The 20,680-nt window shown below is 51.9% G+C and overlaps 2 protein-coding genes and 4 non-coding genes across 7 annotated transcripts; 3 read left to right on the top strand and 3 right to left on the bottom strand.

Moving 5' to 3' along the window:
- Positions 1-594: 594 nt before the first annotated feature.
- LOC146760163 (feather beta keratin-like) lies at positions 595-3,649 on the top strand. Its single transcript, XM_085552900.1, has one exon. It carries the CDS (start codon positions 2,842-2,844, stop codon positions 3,139-3,141), a length of 300 nt encoding a protein of 99 aa, XP_085409026.1. The 5' UTR covers positions 595-2,841; the 3' UTR covers positions 3,142-3,649.
- A 3,029-nt stretch (positions 3,650-6,678) lies between these two features.
- Positions 6,679-6,760, bottom strand: TRNAS-UGA (transfer RNA serine (anticodon UGA)). The gene has a single exon. It is a non-coding gene; the product is annotated as a tRNA-Ser (tRNA).
- Positions 6,761-8,164: 1,404 nt separating this feature from the next.
- On the bottom strand, positions 8,165-8,236 carry TRNAA-UGC (transfer RNA alanine (anticodon UGC)). Its single transcript has one exon. It is a non-coding gene; the product is annotated as a tRNA-Ala (tRNA).
- Positions 8,237-9,510: 1,274 nt separating this feature from the next.
- Positions 9,511-9,592, top strand: TRNAS-CGA (transfer RNA serine (anticodon CGA)). Its single transcript has one exon. It is a non-coding gene; the product is annotated as a tRNA-Ser (tRNA).
- A 1,510-nt stretch (positions 9,593-11,102) lies between these two features.
- TRNAA-UGC (transfer RNA alanine (anticodon UGC)) lies at positions 11,103-11,174 on the bottom strand. Its single transcript has one exon. It is a non-coding gene; the product is annotated as a tRNA-Ala (tRNA).
- Positions 11,175-11,465: 291 nt separating this feature from the next.
- FTCD (formimidoyltransferase cyclodeaminase) lies at positions 11,466-18,247 on the top strand. 2 transcript variants are annotated; one of them, XM_015867698.3, is made up of 14 exons: positions 11,466-11,704; positions 12,534-12,717; positions 13,009-13,137; positions 13,320-13,408; positions 13,989-14,168; positions 14,250-14,387; positions 14,824-14,955; positions 15,622-15,683; positions 16,155-16,284; positions 16,425-16,586; positions 17,306-17,349; positions 17,468-17,606; positions 17,786-17,881; positions 18,099-18,247. In XM_015867698.3, exons 1-14 carry the CDS (start codon positions 11,651-11,653, stop codon positions 18,183-18,185), a joined length of 1,626 nt encoding a protein of 541 aa, XP_015723184.2. In that variant the 5' UTR covers positions 11,466-11,650; the 3' UTR covers positions 18,186-18,247. The 2 variants fall into 2 exon arrangements, 1 of the variants encoding a protein (XP_015723184.2); XR_014948443.1 differs by having other exon boundaries at positions 11,517-11,704; positions 14,824-14,960.
- Positions 18,248-20,680: the final 2,433 nt, after the last annotated feature.

Genomic DNA, 20,680 nt, shown 5'->3' with positions numbered 1-20,680 from the left:
AGGGCTCCCCTAAAGTCTTTGCATGTGTCCTTATGCAGAGGCCTGTGTCCTCACTGCTCTGCAGGGCTCCCATGGCAGCCCAGGCTCATACCTGTTGTGGGATGGCAGAGGCTGGCACTCCCTGGCCAAAGCCAAGCACAGGTCCAGGAGCTCTGTAAGGAATTTACATGGGGGAGGGGTTTTTAAATGGGTGAATCAAACCATCCCCAGCATTTCAGGTTGGATATCAGCAAAACTTCCTTCTCATAAAGAGCGGAGCTGTCTTGGCACAGCTGCCCATGGGGTCATGGAGTCACTGCCCATGGAGGTGTTCCATAACCATGGGGATGTGGCACTGGGGGATGTGGGCGGTGGGTACAGAGGGGTGGGTTGGGGTTGAGGTCTTTTCCAACCTGAGCAACTCTGTGTTCCTATGATTTCCATCCATTAGGTGAGATGGTCAAGGAGTCTGGGAACAAAACTACACATACTGAAACAGGTGCACATCCCGGATCCATTGCAGACATAAAGAAAACGGGCTTCATGGGTTTTATTTCACAGTATTTTCTTGGTTTTGTGGTCATGTCTCCAGCAGAAAGAGCTCATTTTCTGGGAACAACAGAGGTTAGTAGAGCCAGCCCTTGTTTTCCTCCCAGACGCCCTCAGCCCCAAGAAGAGCTCTTTTTCTTTATGGATTTTCTTCTGTTTTAAATCTCTCTCATTACAGAAAACTGACTATTTGGACTTCCTGACACATGGCCACTGTTTTCCCCATCTCCAAGCAAAGAATTTCATTCAGTGCAGAGTTCTGCTCACACTCAGAATCATGCCTTCTTTAAACAGCCCTGTGCAAGAACTGCCAGCGTCACTGCATGCACTGATGCTGTGCTGGAATGTGATGATCCAGTATGAGCAGCCTACTCACCCCACTAACTCAAGTGACTCTGAAAACCCCTACAAGGCACATCTGTAACAGCGATGCTGAAACCCCCTGGCTCCATACAAGCTTGTGGCCTGATACTGCCATAATTTATTTGGGGGCAGAAGGTGTTTATGGTTTCACCTGGGTTCTACTGGGGTGAAATGAGAAGCCTCCTTCCAGCTTCCCCCAGAGCCTGATGGCTCATTCCCCTGCTCAGCACTATGTCAGCAATTCCTTCTCCCCAGCATGAAGCTGATTCATGTTTAAATGCAGGTCGGGACTTCTGCGACTCCCTGTCTCTATATCAGGTTAGCAGGGTTCAGCAGAGCAATCTGGAGTCACACCTATCATTAGAATGTCTTGGCTGTTTCTCTCCATCACAGGAAAGAATAGCTGTGAACTTCTGACTCACTGCTCTTAGCGTGTCCCAAGAGCAGCCTGAAGAGGCTCTTGTCCTCTGCAATCGGCTCACTGAGCAAAGTTCACTGCTTACAGTCAGTGTCACCTTCAGGGATGGACTCCAGAGTGTTTTTCGGTGTCCTTGATGAGTTTGCTTTTAAAATCTGCCCGACTTCCCAAGCTGAATACCTCACACATGAGGAGTATCAAAGTACAAAATAGTCCTTGTGGGTCCAAACGTATAAACTCGATTCAGATACATCAACACTTGGTCACACCAGATTAGTTCACCTCCATTGGGCTTGCACTGAGCCGTGCCTATGTCTCTGCTACCCAGATAGCTGGAGAAGGACGAAGGCTGCAAAAATGCAGCACCACACTGTTGGTTGTGTGATAATCTCCCTCAGCACCCCTCACCTTTGCAGCACCCTCCATCTTCCAGTCACCAATAGGATCCTGTGAAGCCAAGGCAGTGCAGGAGCCTGGCTGTCTGTGCTGACCTTGTGCACGGATGTGTTTCTCTTGGTCTGCTTAAAGCCCCAAATTGATGAGCTCACCTCAGGTGAACTCAGGAGCTGAATTCCCCACTGATTTACAGTTGTGCTCAGATAGGGAGGGAGGGGAGATGTGCTGGGGATGCACCTGCCCTAAATTCTGCTGAAGCACTCTGCTGTCTCGTAGCATCCAACCTAAAATGCACTTTGGCCCTTGGGAAGTAAGATAATTACCGCCTGTAGCTGGAATCATTTCAATCTTACTCAGTACTAAATGGAAGCAAAACATGACAGATGAAAGACAAAGCTTTTTAATCAGCTGGGGGAGCTTTCCAGGAGAAAACTGCTGTTTACTGGGGAGTTTCATGTGGAAGGAATGCGCCAGCTCCCCCGGGGGTCGGGGCACCCTATATAACACCAGGCACTGCTGGGCCTTCTCACCCGCTTCCCAGCTGCTGCATCCTGTGCTGCCCAGGTAAGTCGAGATGCTCCGCTCCTTCCTCTGACTGAGCTGCTGTCGGCACTGATGTGTGCTGCACATCAGGGGTCGAGGTTTGTTGTCTGCCTCCCACCTGTGGGGGCATTGAGGGAGGGATTCTTCCTGCAATAACATGAGGGTGCGAGGGGATGAAGAATGCAAGGTGCACTGGGTAGATGCCACAGGGATCTGTATCCCTGTAGCCAGGCACATTCTTCATGGATATTTTTGCTAAAAATAAAGAGCAAAAAACATATTCCCTGGTTACAGAGATTGTTGAAGGGTGGGCAGCAGAGATCCCTTTACTTTTAGTCTGTGCTGAATCCAGCCCACTTGTGTTGTGTTGATTAAGTGTTTTTTACAGCACCAGGCAGCATTCCAGTGAGCACTCTGCTTGCTGAAGGATTGCTATCACTGCTCCAGCACTGCCTCCCAGGGCAGGTCATTCAAATGAAACCAAATTATCCCTACCTCTGGCTGCCAGAGCCACTAAGAGCTCAGCAGGGAAGGGACATCACTTGCTCTATACTTATGCCTTCCTCTGCCTTCCAGGTGCCTGTTGTCTCTGCATGATGTCCTGCTACGACCTGTGCCTGCCCGCCTCCTGCAGCCCCAGGCCACTGGCCACCAGCTGCAATGAGCCCTGCTACCGGCGCTGCTGGGACTCCACCACTGTCATCCAGCCTCCCACTGTGGTGGTGACCTTGCCTGGACCCATCCTCAGCTCCTACCCGCAGAGCACGACGGTGGGGTCCACAGCATCAGCAGCAGTCGGGAGCTACCTCCGGTGCTGTGGGGTGCCAGTGGCCTCCGGTGGCACACGAGGGCTGGGGAAAGGGGCATTGCTGTGCCTCAGGGGGGGGCTGTAGGGTGTCCCCATCGGTCACCTCGTCCCGCTGAGGCCAGCAAGGAAGGAAAAATGAAGCACAGGAACAAGACTGGGGAAGAGGACTAAGGAAGTGCCCACATGTTTCCAAGCCATAGGGGGCACCTGCAACTCTCCCAGCACGAAGGGATCCATGGGCACTTTTCATTCAAGACTGCGCCTCTGTATACCTTTCTCTAGCTATGCCTTACTGTTGTATGCTTCCATGTGTCACATCCCATGGTGTTACACAGAACTTACTACTAGCTTATAGCTGGCTGCAGACAGAAGATGGTCACCAAGAGCTGCAGAGGCAGCAGGGGCAGAAGAACAACTCGTAGGGGTCGTTTTGTCCTTAAATAGTGTTTGTCCATTCCTTTAGTGAGCGTTAGAAATGCACTTCTCATAGTCTCAACTTGTTTATTCTACTTCTTTTTCTCATTAAAGACATGCTACATCATCGCTTGAATCTTCTGGTGTTCTTTTTGCCTCTGGTCTGAAGTGTTGACCTGCTCTGGTTGCAGCTTATTGCTGGGTGGGTGTTGTTTTTGCAGCCTGAAATGGGAATTCCTGATGATCAGTGCCACACTGTGCTGATGTAAGCGTGGGGCTTGCTGTATCCAGCCCAAAGGAAAGCTGCTGCAGACCTTTATTGCTGCCCTACAGCAAGTACCAGCTTAGGGACACGTGCAACAGCCTCACTGCCTTTTCCCACAAGGCTGTGGGAAAACCCACTCCTGCTGGGTCCTTGCTTTCTGTTGCTGAACAGAGTAATGTAAAACCACAAACAACATTAGAGGAAGGTTCTAATGCTATCGTACTGGCTACTGACACATTTGGAGCCAGATAATGGCTGTAATTTCTATGCAATAAGATTTTCCGTCATTTCCAGTCTTCCTTTCTGCTTTCGATGATGGCGGAGGCCGGCAGCATCTGTAACTCTATGAATACCATCACTCCAAAGCAACCTGTTTTATTAAAATACATTCAAAATGAATACAAAATCTCTCTTCCCATATTAGAATTAGTTTACAGGGAGAGGATGTAGGCACTGGGTGCCTTTTTATGAGGTGCCATGGAACATTAAAGCAGAACATTTACAGCTAACAAAATGAGGAATAAAAGTGCAACTATGTCCTCCATAGACTTTGTATGAATCATTCTTTATACATTTTGGTGGTGTGAAGATCTTACACAGAGCTTATGAGCACTTACTTAGAATGAAGGATTATGCTGAGCTTGGAAGCAAGTTGGTCTTACCAGGCTCAACTGGTTCTACTGCTCAGGTCTTCACAGAAGTGCTCCTAAGTTGGAAATATTCTGCATGGCACTTGCTAGGCAATCAGAGCTCTAGGAATAAAAGAGACATGGCTTCACATCCGTGTTTCAAGGACTGCTGAGGTATTTTTGGACCAAATGCAGGTGTTGTTCCGTAGAGAGGGAATACAAAATTCTCCCAAGTGCTGCAAAGAGGAGGAAAAGCACTGAACTTGTAGAGAGAGCATCATGAGAAAGTTATAGGCATCTGAGGCTGGTACCTCTGCTTTCCAGCAGTCCCCTGCATAGGACAGTACAGGATGGAGCAGGGGAAAAGAATGATGACATTTTGATACAGCTTTTCACAATGACTCCATGGGTGAGATGTTACTGACTTTTCTGTAGAGCCAGTGTCTCAAAGGAGAGTGAAATCCATGCAAGTCCTTAATTTGACTTGAAAATTGTGATGTTTTAGTGCAGACAGAGCCAGGGAAGGGAGGATCTGAGCCCTGCAGTGATCCCCAGCCCAAGGGACCTGGTACATGTCTCCATGGATGCTGTGATTCCTGGCTGGGAGCCTGGCCATCTTGATTGCCAGCTCAAGTGCTGTCCTGAATTCACTCCACTTTGTATCCCCCCCAGACAGTGTTTGCCCTAAGGAGAACCCCACACACCTGCTAATTAGGCCCTAAAATACAGGTTCCTGTAAAGACATTGCAGCCACAGGCCCCAGTGAGAAACTGGGAACTGCACATACAGACTGAGATGAAATGTAGAGCTCAGTGGGTATAAAGAGGCACACGGAAGGAAATAGGTGGGTTCTGGGGTTTGGTAACAGCATAACTTTCTCATGGCTTTCAGCAGCAACAACAGCAGCACTGCTCAGAGAATACTGGAGCATAGTCTAAATGTGACTGCTGGGCCATGTCTGGATCTATAGAGTTTGTATAACCCTAGAACTGTAAGGCTCTCTCAATGGGTAACTTCCTTCATTCTTGCTGAGATAAGAACCACTGGTCGGAGTACTTGGGAACATGCATCCTGGAGTCAGCCAGGTGGAGACAGGGAGTGAGCAGGTGTGATAGTCCATGGTGGGATTTATTTGCAGGCACCTTCTCCTAAGCTTTTAGGAAGGAGAGAGAGATGAGTTGAGTGGCAGGTATAAGAGGGAGGAGAGATTGCTGCTGAGATGGGCAGCCTGCCCCAGACAGCAACTGCTGTACCCACAGACCAGCCACAGGGCAGAGACCTGCAAAAGCCTGGGGAGCCAGACAGGCAGTGATTCCAGCCTTGGGGGACTCCACCGTGAGGGCTGTGGTTCTTCCCCAGGGCTGGAAATCCCACGGAGCAAAGTAATCACAGACCACCCACACACCTGAGTCACAAAGAATAAAGCACACAAATCAAAAGGCACTGGTATCCTGGTCTGGTCCTTCTGGTGCCACTCATGGGAGTAGGGGGCCACGGCTTGCACCCTGATGAGCTGGAAGCTCCGTTTGTTCTGTCAGCACTGCACTGCACCCTGAACCTAAATCAGCACCATAGACTGTACTCAGCTACCCCACACCCACATCTTCTGTGTTCCCTTGGGGTTGGGGAGACGGGTGCAAACACAGCCCAGTTCCAAAATGTTTACAGCATCCTGGACTAAAACAGCCAGGGATGCAAGCTTCAAACTCAATAATTATTAAGTTAAATATTCCAAGGCTATAATTCCTGTTTGTTGAGGCATGTCTGCACCATTCTGAGAGAAGATGAAGGTGATCCGCCTATGGCTGTATAAGGTGGTTTTTGCTTGCATTCCTTGTGTGGTGCTGGTGGAACTGGGCATGGGGTCTGTTCTCAGCTGTGAGCATTGGGGCTGCTCAGGGCAGGTGTGTGGAAAAGAGTCGGGCTTGCACCTCCAGAACCCAAAGCAAGATTCACACACTTAGACCAGTGATCCAGAGCACTGAGGCTCCCCCAGCAGCACACTGTGCCAGCAGCTCTTGCTCTGGGCACTACACTGTACAGCAGCTCACAAACACCAGGCACAGGTATTGAGCAGAGCAGTCCCAAGCACAACAAAACTTGGCCTCCCACTTGCCCACCTCTTGCAGGGCAGCAAAACTGGGCAGCTCTTGGGGTCTTTGCCCCTCCTGCTCTGAGCTGCCCATACACACAGCCCTGCCAGGGACTTTGATGTGGATTCAACCATGGATCTGCTGACCACACTGACAAGGAGACACACACAGCCCCTCCTCCAGAATGGCATTCCCATCTCATGGCCAGGGGTAAAATCCATCGCTGTGAGCAGGATTCGAACCTGCGCAGGGAAACCCTATTGGATTTCAAGTCCAACGCCTTCACCCCTCGGCCATCACAGCCTCAGCCTGGCACACCTGGGGGCACTGCTGCCCACAGCCCTGGGCGCATCTCACATGTGGTTACCCCAGGCAGTCAAGTCATGGCCCCCATCCTTTGGGAAGCCCTGCTGGGAGGCTGAGACACCCCCACAGGGTGCCTGGAGCCTGGCAGCAAGGCCTGAGCACAGCAGTGCTGCGCTACCCCCAGCACCCCAGTGCATGGCACTTGTGAGGGGGACAATGTATTATGTATACATTGTATTGTTTGTCTAGGGTATGATTCTCACTTAGGGTGTAAGAGTTCCTGGATGAGCCCTCCCCTTCTAGACACCATTGCCCTTCAGCCCAGGGGACAACCACTATGAGGACAGGGCACAAAGCTCCACAGTGCTCTGACACCTTGGGCACATCTCCTCTGCTGCTTTGCTTCCCACCATGGCCAGCAGCCACGTACTGACCTGTGCTGGGTTTGCATAATTCCGAGCAAAGTCATGGCCAGGTCAAAGTCCCTCCTAGTTGGGAGCATCAGAATCGACTGAGTTGGAAAGGGTGTTTAAAATTAATCTAGTTCAATCTCCCTGCAGTGAACAGGGACATCTACAGCTATAGCAGGATGCTCAGAGCCCCATCCAGCCTGAGCCTGAATGTCTCCAGGGATTGGGCATATACCACCTCTCTGGGCAACCTATGCCAGCCAGTGCTTCACAACACTCATCACATATTTTTTTCCTTCTACCCAGCCTAAATTTCCCCTCCTTTAGCTTGAAACCTCTTGTCCTAACAGACCCAGATAAAGAGTCTGTTCCCTTCTTTTTTATTGCACCCCTTGAGATGCTCAAAGGCTGCTATCAGGTTACCCCAGGACCTTGCACATGGCATTAGTGAAACTTGTTTCTCCAGGGCTCAGTGCTCAGACTGTGTAGGTCTCTCGGGATGACATCTTCTTCCTCAGGTGTGACAACATTACCATGCAACTTGGTGTCATCAGCCAGCTTGCTGACAGTGCACTTCATGCCACCAATGAAGACATTAAAGAGGAGTATCAGTTCCAGTACAGACCCCAGAGGGACGTCTCTTGTAACTGATCTCCTGGGCATTGAAACACTGACCATCACACTCTGTGAACAATCTTGCAACCAGTTACTCACCCATTGATCATTCAGTCTCTAAAATTAATTTCTTTACAATCTGGAGAGAAGATTGCTGTGAGGGCCCATATCAAAGCCCTTACTGAAGTACGGAGAAAATACATCAGTGGTTCTTCTGATGTCCACTGATGCACTTACAACATCATAGAGGACCACTAGGTCAGTCAGGCAGACATTGTCCTTGGTGAAGCCATACCTGTTGTCCCTTATCTTATACTTCTCTTCCATGTGCCTTGGCACAACTTTCAGGGGGTTTTCCTGAGAGGCAGCAAAAGCATGGAGATGCTGGGGGTTGAACCCAGGGCCTCCTGCATGCAAAGCAGGCGCTCTACCGCTGAGCTACATCCCCTGGATGGTGATGATGGTGATGATGATGATGCTGACGATGCTGGTGCTGCTGGTGCTGGTGGAGGTCCATTTTCAGGCTAAATTTCCTCAGTCCTCTTTTTCACTTGATGCTTTTGTGCCAGCAGCTCCCCCTGTAGCACCCTGTGTGCTGATGGGATAAAGGACTGGCACGTGTTCCCTTTGCCCACCTGGCTCTCCAGTTTCTCCCTCTAAACTCTCCACTTGGTCATGGCCATTTTGCACAGATAGTTCTTCAGGATCAGTTCCTTTCTATACCTGCACTGCAACCACCCTGCCTCTCCTTTCATGCCTGTTCCCAGATGCACAGTTTCAAGCCATAATTTACAGTGCTCAACTCGTGCCATTCATCCCTCCACATTCCATGATAGCAATTACATTGAGGAGCTCAAAATCCAACAGTATCAGCAGCCCCTGGCTCTTCTCTGTCATCCAACAACTTCATCCTCCTTCCAGCACTACACCCTGTTGAAAGCTCTGATGATTACTCTGGACAGCTTGGAGGCTAGGACATAGAATTGTTTATGTTGGAAAAAGCCTTCAAGATCATCAATTGCATCATCCAGGTCAACAATAAAGATACCACACAAGGACAGCACCAATACTGATGTCCCCTGGGGAATGTCTCTCGTGACTGGTCGCAGGCTGGATTTATTTCCATTCACCACAGTTCTCTGTGCATGGACCTCTAGCCAGCTCTTTACCCAGCAAGTAGTGCACCTGTCCAAGCCACTGGCTGCCAGCTCCTCCAGCCTTTCACTTATCCACTAGGTGGGGAACTGGTCATGGAAGGAGATGAGGTTGGTCAGGCAGGACCTGCCTTTCATGCACCCATGCTGGCTAGGCCCAGTCCCCTGGTTGTCCCATACATGCCGTGTGACTGCACTCAAGATGATCTGTTCCATGACCTTCCCCAGTTCTGAGGTCTTCAGTCATTTCTTCACAGAAGTTTATGATGTTCACTGAGCATGACTTCAGCTTGGTGAAACTCTTGAGTACACACAATGGAGTGCTTATGTTAGGTGCTGCCTTTGGACACCAGCAACTCAGTGGTGCTGAGAGGCAGCAGGGGATCAATGTGCTGGTCCCAGTCCCTGCCCCATCCCTGCAGGGTCTCCATTCAGTATAGTGCAGAGATGGCCCAGAGCTATGTGGGCACAGAGGGCTCTGCTCAGACTTTCCCTCCATGCAAAACGGGCTGTGGGGTGTTGGGGCTGCCCCACAGGGATGGCTGTGCCCGGAGCACAGGGCATGGACGCTGTGATGGCCGAGAGGTGAAGGCGTTGGACTCGAAATCCAATAGGGTTTCCCTGCGCAGGTTCGAATCCTGCTCACAGCGATGGATTTTACCCCCGGCCTGGAGGTGTTGAGCGCACACCAGGGTCCCAACACATCTCAGAGGGGTTTCCTCCTCAAAAGAATTTCCCTGCACATCACTACACTCACTGCAGCTTCGCAGGCTCACCAGCAGACCCCTTCTTTCTCCATGGGCACCACCAGGGACTATTTTCAGCTCCCACCTGGATTTTGCAGGGCTTCACTTCCCTCCCTCAAAGTCAAGCAAGTCAAGCCCTGGATCCACTTTGTGCCTGGAGCCTGGTAGTAGGGCCTGAGTCCAGCAGTGCCAAAGGCTGCACTAAGCCCAACACCCCTATAACTGTTGGGGATCTCCTTGTTCTCCCCTTGTGAGGGGGTCCCTAACATCTATACATCTTGTATTGTTTGTCTAGGGGTATGATTCTCACTTAGGGTGTAAGAGGTCCTGGATTCAGCTCCTGGATGAGCCCTCCCCTTCTGGACACCATTACCCTTCAGGCCTGGGAACAACCACTGTGAGGACACTGATCACACCCAAAGCCCCACAGTACCCTGACACCTTGGGCACAACTCTGCTTCTTTGCTTCCCACCATGGCCAGCAGCTACGTACTGACCTGTGCTGGGTTTGCATAATTCTGAGCAAAGTCAGGGCCAGGTCAAAATCCCTCCTAGTTGGGAACATCAGAACCATAGAATCAATTGAGTTGGAAAGGACTTTTAGAAGGTCATCTAGTCCAGTTCTCCTGCAATGAATAGGGACTTCTGGACCTCAGTCAGATTGCTCAAAACCCAGTGCAGACAGACCTTGAATGTCTCTCCTACAAGGTCTTCCCACTTGGCTTTGTTGAATCTCATAATGTTCCCCAGGGCCCGATGCTCAGTCTGTCTAGGCCCCTCAAGATGGCACCCCATCCCTCAGGCATGACACATAGCTTGATGTCACTGATGAAGATACTAAAAAGTACTAGTCCCAGCACTGACCCCTGAAGGACACCACTCATCACCCATCTCCATCTGGATATCGAGCCACTGACCATCATTCTCTGGGTATGAACTTGCAATCAGTTCCTCATTCATCAAATACTCCATCTGTCAAATACATATTTCTCCAAGCTGCAGAGAAGATTGTTGTAGTGGACTGCATGGAAGTCCTTACTGAAATCCAGATAAATTACATCAGGGACTCTTCTGATGTCCATTGATGCAGTTACAAAGCCATAGAAGGCAGACATGCCCTTGGTGAAACCATGCTGCTTAGGACATCCCATATCTCCTCTGACTTCCATGTGCCTTGGCACAGTTTTCAGGGGGATTGGTTCCATCATCTTCCCATCACAGTGGTGAGGCTGTCAGGTCAGTATTTGGCCAAGTGGTCCATTGTCCATTTGATAAAAGCAGGTGTGAGGTTGCAGGAAAGCAGCATGTGATGTGCTGGGATTGGAGGGGAGGAAAACAGGTGGAAGGGGAGAGGGTGTGTGGAGATGAGTCAAGAAAGACTTGTGAGGGGTTTTCCTGAGAAGCAGCAAAAGTGTGGAGATGCTGGGGGTTGAACCCAGGGCCTCCTGCATGCAAAGCAGGTGCTCTACCGCTGAGCTACATCCCCTGGCTGCTGATGGTGGTAGAGGACATTTTTTGGGGGATATTTTCCTCAGTCCTCTTTCTCACTTGATGCTTTTATGCCAGCAGCAGGGAGTCTCTTTTAAAGAATTCTTCCTCAGCTCTTCTCTTCTGCAGCTGCTGGCTCTGCCCACCTGGGGCAATGGGGGACCAGGGTATGGCTGGGGCTACCTGAGGCTGTCCCACATGGAGGGATGTGATGGAGTATGGAACAGGGGCCCCCCTCAAGTTGTCTAGGCTGGATGTGCAGCTCAAACCCTACAAGAGCACTGCAGTCCAATCACTGCTCTGTTGACCCAATACCTTTTCTGTCTCCTGGCTGTGGATCAGTGCAGTTAATGAGAAACCCTGGTGCTGGGCATAGTGCTGGGAACACTCCTGCTCCCAGCAAGACAACAAGAGCCAGAAAGAGCCGTGAGGAGCCAAGCCCAGGACCACAGGGTTTGGGCAGACACCGGGACCATGACCAAGCTGGTGGAGTGCGTCCCCAACTTCTCGGAGGGATGCAACAAGGAGGTGAGGGCTGGCAATGGGCTGCGGAGGGGAGCTGGTGGCTTGGCCTGTCTTGCAACAGGTTTTGCACTGCTACTTCTAGCTTAGCTTGTAGTCTTCCAGAACTTTGAGCCCTTCTGGGCCAGCTGAAATCAGACTGAATTCAATTCAGTGGAAACTTTCATATTCTACCCTGGGGGAAAGTTGTTCACTAATACTGAAACTGCCCAAACACGCTGTCTGATCCTGTTATGCAACTCAGTAATAAACAGGACCTTGGAAACCCCCTCCCTGCTGCCTGCAGATTGCCATAGGGTCTGGACAGTCTGGTACATGATCATGGAGAAACCTTGCTTTCAGCTGTTCTTCCTAAGCATGCCACCCAAGTTAATGTTGCCTGTGGTGCACCTGCCTTAGGCTGCACTCTACCCCAGGCGTGCAGGTCAGAAAACCCAAAACTGTTGTAAAACTACTGCTTCCCCCTGGGAATAGGCTTTGTGGAGCCAAATCTGTTTTAAAGTTTGCAGGAGACAGTGTCCTCAGGAATAGCAAATTGTGATGGTGCTCTTTGGCATGCAGCAGCAGCTGGGCAGCTCTGCAAGGGCTTAAGGCTATGTGGGGGCTGGAGATGTCTCAGAGTCACAGCTCTGCCAAATGTGAGCTGGATGCTCATGCTTGTAGGTCCTGCATCTTCACTTTCTTCCTGACAAGCCTGAGGATGGGTGCATCCCCTGCACTGTTTGGAGCAGGATGGAGGCACCTGAGCAAAAGCATTATCCACCTTGGAAAGCTGCTGGAGTGTAGTAGGCATCTCTCCAGCCCAGCCAACTTTCCTACTTTGTCTTCTTGGCAGGTGATTGAGGCTCTGGGGCAGGCCATCTCCCGGACACCAGGCTGCACACTGTTGGATGTGGATGCTGGGGCCTCCACCAACCGTACTGTCTACACCTTTGTGGGACCCCCTGAAGCTGTTGTTGAAGGGGCACTGAGCGCAGCCCGCGTGGCTTGGGAGCTCATTGACATGAGTCGGCACAAGGGTAAGCATTCCCAGGGCAAGCTGGATTAAGAAGTAGGGACCAAAGTGCTGCCAGCAGACAAGCACAGCACGTTTCCAGCACTGCAGGATGGATGCTGATGAGAAGGTGCAGAGCAGCTGTTCATCTTCCCATTGCAGAGAGGCTGCATCCATCCTGTCTCTGGGCTGCAGTAGGCATCGCTGCTGTAAACTCCTCTTTCCTTGCAGTGGCAATATGTAGTCTCAGAAAAAGCAGGGAAAAGGTCCTTGTCCCTTCTTGTCTGCTTGCTCCTGATCTCTGCCCTGACCCCAGGTGAACATCCTCGCATGGGAGCCCTGGATGTCTGCCCCTTCGTGCCAGTGATGAACATCAGCATGGAAGAGTGTGTTGTTTGTGCCCATGTCTTTGGGCAGCGCTTATCAGAGGAGCTGGGAGTGCCTGGTGAGTGGGGAGTGGGCAGACAGGCACAGACCCCATACCCCTGTATACTCTGAACCACAAACATGCAACACTTCTTTTACAAAAGTTTCACCAAGGGCACGATGGGGCAAGTAGGTGAAACCAGACTGTTTCTGTTTAAGTAGATAATAAGACAACATGCTTATCCCCTCTCTGCCTTGCAGTGTACCTGTATGGAGAGGCAGCCAGGCAGGAAAGCAGGAGAACCCTGCCTGCCATCCGTGCTGGGGAGTACGAAGCACTCCCCAAGAAGGTAAGCCTAGATCTGGGAAGGAATCTCCTTTATCAACTAATTGCATACACCAGTTGAGAGGTGAGAGTGCAGGCAGCAGGGCACGGGCACTGTATTCACACATCCAGGTACAAAGTGCACCTCACTGTGATGGATGTCCACAGACTGGAGTGAGATGGCAGGGGCTGACACAGGGAATACGAGGGAGCTGGGCTTGCTCAGCCTGGGAAATTCACTTAGACCTCTGTGTGACACAAGGATCCCAAACACCCCAAAGAACCTGAATGAAATACCTCCTCTGGCTCCAAATTAAACATTTCTGCATTAAGCCTTTGGAAGCATTACTGAGAAATGAAATAAGAGGAAGTTTTGAAGTGCAACAGTTGGAAAAGTGAAAGAAAAGGGCTGCTTTTTTATATTTGGGTTTTCATCTCTTTGGCACAAGCATTTTGTTCAGACGGAGGAGCTGACAATGGTTTGGGTGCTGCTGGGTGTGCTGGTGCTAATGGCAGATGCTGGTCTTAGAAGAAGAGGCCCCCTCTGTGAGGTCAGATTGTGCTGCCTACCAGCACCCTCTCATGTACTCCTTCTTCCTCTTCAGCTCGAAAAACCTGAGTGGGCTCCTGATTTTGGGCCCCCAACCTTTGTTCCCCAGTGGGGGGCCACAGTGACGGGGGCCCGGACCTTCCTGATTGCATACAATATCAACCTGCTATGCACCAAGGAGTTGGCACACCGCATCGCTCTTAACATCCGTGAGCAGGGTCGTGGCCCTGACCAGGTACCTTTGTGCTGCCCACTACCCCACTTGTCCTGCCCTGGGTTGCCATCACTGTACTTTGACCACAGCGGTCTCCCCCAGCCTGGAAGCTTGAAGAAGGTGCAAGGCATTGGTTGGTATTTGGAGGAGGAGAACATAGCCCAGGTTTCAACAAATCTCCTGGACTTTGAGACCACACCGCTCCATGCTGTCTATGAGGAGGTCTGCTGTAACGCAGAGGTGGGTACAGCACAATGCTTGTCTCAGTGGGGAGCTTTGCAGAGCTTGTCTCCCTCCAGGCTTTTTGCCCAAAACCATAGTTGGGCTCTGCTTTCTCTTAGAATCATAGAACCATTAAGGTTGGAAAAGAACTCTAAGGTCATCTAGTCCAACAGCCAGCCCACCCCCACCACGCCCACTAACCACGTCCTTCAGTGCCTTTTCTTGAATTTTTTTCCTATCTTATGCTCAGTCAATTTGTTCAAAGAGCTGAACCATATGTAACCCCCCCCCCCCCCCCCCCCCAAAAGCTAAGCAACTTCTTACTACCCTCTTGGCTTATCTTCACAAGGTGGGTGCAACTTTGAAGGCCTTTCCATGAACCATGATGGGGATCACCTGGCTGAGGTGGCAGAAAAAGCAGCTCTGAGGACACTCGTGTTTATGTTCTTCACAGGCACTGAAGCTCCCTGTGGTGGGATCCCAGCTGGTGGGGCTCATTCCCAAGAAGGCCATGCTAGATGCAGCTGAGTTTTATATCAAGAAGGAAAAACTCTTCATACTGGAAGAGGAACACAAAATCAAACTGGTAATGTGAGTCCTCCCAATATTGACACAAGGGCGGGATTACAAGTAATACCTCCAGCCTCTCAAAATGCCACTGAGCAGAGACCTTGGATCTGGGCAGCCCCAAGGCTTGTTGGATACCCCGTTACCCTTGGCTCAGTGAAATGGTGCCTGAAAAGCTGTGAGCAGCTGGGACAAACTGATTTACAGCCCTGAAGGTGCTGAGATGTTCAGGGGAGCAAAGAGCCCATCCCTTTAGGAATGAGTGCTGGCAGCAGCTGCCCAGCCTGCCTCTATGAAGGCTATGAGAAGGACACACAGCTCAAGGACAGGGCTTATTATTAACAGGACACTGTCCCAGCACCAGTGTAAGCTGGAAAGAAAGAGGCAGGCTCTGCTTTTCTGTTCCAGGGGGGAAGGGAGTGGGGAGGTACTTTGCCACCCTATGAGGAATGTGCTAGATAAGAGCGGGCTAATTATTTATCCATGTGGTTTCCAGTCACTCATGGGTGGCCACACACCACTCCCACCTTTGGGATGGGAGGCACTGGTAAACCGGTCTGCCTTGCCTTGGGTAGTGGCTCTCTCCCACGGTTAATGGAAAGTAGGGCACAAGGACATAGCGGGATGTGTTGGCTTGGTGCTCAGTGCCAGGTTGGAGCTGACATGTTGGTGCTGCTCCTTACAGGTTGTCAGCCGACTTGGTCTGGACTCCCTGTCTCCATTCAACCCCCAGGAGCGCATCATCGAGTAGGAGCTCCATATCATTCCTGTCTCTGGCCGGGCTGGGGGATATTGCTGCCTGCCTCCTGCACTAGGATTGTTTTGGGAAAGTGAAGTCCACATGCAAATAAGGACATGCACTATCAAGACCTTGCCCCTTTACCCTTGGATGTGGTTGCAGAGCCGCAGCTAGCACCTGGGCATGTTCCCATCCATAAAATGCTGTCTGCAGAGAGACATCCTTCCTATGCAGCGCAGACCCTGACATCACTAGCACATATGTCCCTGAGTGCCCATCTGTCCCCATGAGGCTCACTTTTTCCTTCTCTTTCCCACCCTCCTACATCTGGGAGGTCTCCCAGCCCAGAGCTAGCCCCCTTCCCATCTGACTAAGGGGCGGATGGATGGAAAGCCAGTGGAGAGGGCAGTGTGGAATGAAAAGGGACTGGCTGGTGGTGGCCAGCATCATGAGGTGTTCTGACCCATGGTGTGCTGCAGGTACCTGGTGCAGGCGGGACAGGAGGACAAGGGGCTGGTTGCAAAGCCACTGGGTGCCTTCGTGCGAGCAGTTGGTGGGAGGTCAGCAGCACCAGGAGGAGGATCAGTGGCTGCAACTGCGGCCTCTCTGGTATGTGCCCTGTGCCAGGGAGTCCCTGCTTGCTTGGGTGCTTCTCCAGGCACCTGGGGGCTTCCTGGTGAGGCAACCTGGCACGGTGGTAGTGGCAGGTGCGGGGTCCCAGTGGAGGACTTACCCTGATGCTCTCACAGGGAGCAGCTCTGGGCTGCATGGTGGGGTTGATGAGCTACGGGAAGCGGCAGTTTGAGCAGCTGGACCCCATCATGAGGAATGTGATCCCTCCCCTCCACCAGGCCATGGATGAGCTGGTTGCGTTGGTGGATGCTGACTCCCGTGCCTTCAGCAGCTATATGGTGAGGTCTCACCAGCCATGGACCTGCTTGTAGGCAAGGTGTTCCAGGAGGCAGCACTGCATCTTGTTGCCCTTAGGAGCAGGACTCATCCCCCCAGGGCTGGGAGAAGGGGCATTACTTGAGGTGTAGTGACTAATGCACTGTTAGAATGTGTCCAGAAGAGGGCCACCAAAATGCTCCAAGGGATGCACTTCTCCTTCGAGGACAGGATGAGAGAGCTGGTGTCTCTTCAGCCTGGAGAAGACTCCGAGGTGCCCTGGTAGTGGCCTTTCATTATCTACAGGGGGCTATGAGAGAGAAGGGGACAGACTCTAGCAGGGTCTGTTGTGACAGGACAAGGGGAAATGGTTTCAAGTTTAAAGAGGGGAGATTTAGACTGGATATAAGAAAAAGTATCTTACAGTGCAGGTAGTGAGGCACTGACACAGGTTGCCCACACAGATGGTGGATGCCCTGTCCATGGAGACATTCAAGGTCAGGCTGGATGTGTATCTGAGCACCTGATGGAGATGTGGGTGTTCCTGTTCACTGTAAGGGAGTTGGAGTAGGTGATCTTTAAAGGTCCCTTCCAACTCAATTGATTCAATGATTCTATAATTATATAATTCTATGAAGGCGTTCAGCAGAGTATGGGAGCTAATGATTCTGCTGTGGTCCCTGATGCACGTGGGGTCTCAGTGCTACCCTGGCCTACCAAACTTGCTTTTCCTTAACTGCAGGAAGCTATGAAGCTACCAAAAAGTACCCCTGAGGAGAAGGAAAGGTGAGTCAGACTGGTGAGGACTTGCAGTGGTAGTTGGGAGCTTGCATATGAGCTAACACAAGAGCTGAGCCACCCAGGACTTGTCCCAGCATTCACCAGGGGCTGTCCCCTATCCCAGGCGAGCAGTCGCCATGCAGCAGGGACTGAAGACAGCAGTGGAAGTGCCCCGCACCCTGGCAGTGAAGGTGAACAACCTCTGGTCCTCACTGAAGATGCTGGCGCAGCATGGCAACCTGGCCTGCAAATCTGACCTTCAGGTACAGCCCCGCGCTCAGGAGCTTCCATGTCCAGTGGGCTCACACACTGTTCTTGATGGGACTTTAAGGCTGCCTAGCTCATTGCTTGTCCACACAAGGCTCTCCACTGCTGCTTGAAATCTATTCTTTTGAATCTATTGAAATCTTTTCTTGCCAAAACTGGCCACTGCTTTTCACAGGTGGGAGCCAAAATGCTGGAAGCTGCTGTGTTTGGGGCCTATTTTAACGTCATGATCAATCTCAGAGACATAACAGATGAGAAATTCAAGACTGAGGTAAGCAGGAGCTGCATGTGTGTCCCATCCCTGGTGGTGGGGATGAGGCTGAGATCCCTGGGACTCTGTTTGGAGGGGCTTTGGGGGTTGTGGACGTAGAGTTACCCTTGTGCCAGGGTAGAGATGGAGACACTGCAAAGACTGGAAGAGATTCATGGGCTGGACAGATGACACACAGTCAGGCTGGAAATTATGCACCTTCTCTTTCCCCACACAGACATTGCAGATGGTCACCAGGCTGCTGGAGGAGGCAAAGCAAAGCTCAGCACTTGTGTTGGCACTGCTGGAGAAACGACAAGCTTGAGAGGATCTCAGAACCGGGACTGGAAATACACAGGGGATACACAAATACAGATGGGAAACATATTTGTTCCTGCCTGGGCTCCTTTGGCACCGATCTGGGGGAAGCTGCTTGTCTTGGGAGGTCCCAGGGTTATGTTCCCTGCCTGTTCTAGCCTTTCCTTGGCCAAGGATGATTTTCATTGCCTGGGGTTTGGACCTTGCATCCCTATTCTCCCATCCATGGGGCAGAGGGAGCAGTCTGGGCTGGTGGTGCCATGGGAATCCTATTGGTGGCAGTGGCTGGGACCCCATCATGCTGCCTGGGTAAGGATGGCTGTGCATATCATTGACCTCTCCATCCATCTTGTCTTTGTCAGCAGAAAACACCCTGAGATACATTGTGACTCTGGATCCAGGCTGGGCACTGCAGCCACATCCCTTTCTGCACAGTGTCTTCATGGCAGTGTGTGAAAGGGCCTGCTGAATCACTCAGTGCTAAGGGAGGGCATGCTGCTGAGCACAGGGCAGCACCAGGCAGCCAGCAGGAGGAAGGGGGTTGTTGCTGGAAGGTGAATGTGGAGCTCTTCATAGCCCCACGGAGAGGAAGATCCAGGTGTGGGGATGCCTGGTCCCTGTCAGCCCTGTGGTCGAGGCTGCCACTGAGTCTGAAGGCATCTCCTCAGCAGAGCAGACTGAGCTCGATGTGATCAGGGGGTGGTTAGTGGGGGGAGCCCACCATCCTCAGCAGTGACACCAGGGGCTGTCAGCAGTGCCCACTGTCCTTCAGCAGGCCCAGGAGGATGTGACCCCCGTGCCCGTCCCCACACACAGTGCCCACGCTGGGTGCAGCGCACCAGGGTTCATGGCAGGGACATCTGACTCACTCCAACACCTGACACCACGGGGCTGATCAGCCCTGCAGGACCTTTGTGCTGGGTGGGACAGGAGTGCTGACGTTTACCCCGTGCCCATGGTGACCGTCGCAGCACCGGGAGTGGTGCTGCCAGTTTCACTGCTCCGCAGTGTCACCCCTGAACACTGCACCTCCCTTGCCCAGGCAGGGCTCTGTATTTAAAGGGTGCCCCAGGGCTGGGCCCATTGCCTTGGGAGAGCCACACCAAGGACAGCCATCAGGACTGCGCTGCTCTCAGGAGGAACTGCTCTGTGGGGCAGGTGAGCAGAGGTGATCCCTGACACGGCCATGTCTGTTGGAGACAGGGACACTGGGGGGGACTGAGGCTGGTGCATGGAGAGGATGTGATTTCCCTGGTGCCCCTCTTGCTCTGCAAGGTCATAGGTTGCATGTGTGAGCTTGGGTTGTGTTGCAGCAGATGGTGCATTATTTCCACTGATGATGGAAAACAATGCTAGAGGGATGGGCAGTGAGTGCCTGGCAGTCAGCATCCCCAGAAAGGCTGCAATGGGTCAAGTGTTATTTCTGTGCCTGGGGTGTGTGGTCTGCAACTGGGCAACTGTGCAAAGGCAGGGCCCAAATGGCAGCCTGTGTGCTGTGGTGAAGCACTGACATTGCCTGTCCTTCCTTTGCAGCTTGGAGTCAGCAGAGATGTGGAACACCAGCCAAGGTGAGCAGCCATTGGGCTAGGGCTGGTCTGTCAGTGCCACACAGTCAGTGAGAGTTGGGAAGAGACCTGTGTGCCAGAGGGGAGGGGGGCATCACCTGTGAGGTGGGCGTAACCCAGGTGGGACGCTTTGGGTGCAGGGGTATACCAGCTCCTGGCATTGCTTTTCCAAGGAATGCCTGGCTTTGCTAACTTGTATTCCCTTTCTTCCTCCTAGGAACACCACCACCACCGCAGATGCAAGTCTGCCCACCAGCCCCTCCAAATTACCCACACCCTGGGCCCAGCAACCCTTGCTACCCAGCGGTGCCACCCGGCACCCCTGGTACCTGTCCCCCAGGGTACATTCCACCTGGCCCTCACCCACCAGGCCACCACCCACCAGGGCACCACCCTCATGGGCACCACCCCCATGGGCATCCCCCACATGGGCATCCCCCACATGGCCCACCAGGGTGCCCACCTGGGTGCCCACCAGGTTGCCCACCTGGCTCCCATGACTGCCATCACAAGCATAAGAAGAAGCACAAGAAGGAGCACAAGAAGGGGCATGACAAGTGTTCCCACAAGCATCATGGAGGCAAGGTATGGTTGCAGCAGATCCCCCAGCTCTCTGTTGTGGTCATGTGTCCTCCCCCTCTGCCTCAGACCAGCTAGAATGGGTGGTTAATGGCTTTTTGTTGTTGTTGTTGTTTTTCTTTTTTTTGGCTGAACAGTCTTGAGAAATAATGATTAAAAACCGGCCCTCCAGCAGCATTTGCATAATTATATCTGCCAAGCATCATGACACAAAAATAATGATTTCTAGCTCTAAAATATAGCATGTAACAGCACTACAATAGCCATTATGATCATGTTATTAGTAATCCACTTCACTGTAATGGCAAGATAGCCCAGCTCAGGTTTGTTGCCCTGGGCCCAGCATCAACACAGGTAA

The sequence above is a fragment of the Coturnix japonica genome, chromosome 7, assembly GCF_054131305.1.
Source record: "Coturnix japonica strain WE chromosome 7, WE-NBRP24, whole genome shotgun sequence".
NCBI lineage: Eukaryota > Metazoa > Chordata > Aves > Galliformes > Phasianidae > Coturnix > Coturnix japonica.
The sequence above is the reverse complement of the archived record's forward strand: the minus strand, read 5'-3'. Positions and strand labels throughout refer to the sequence as shown.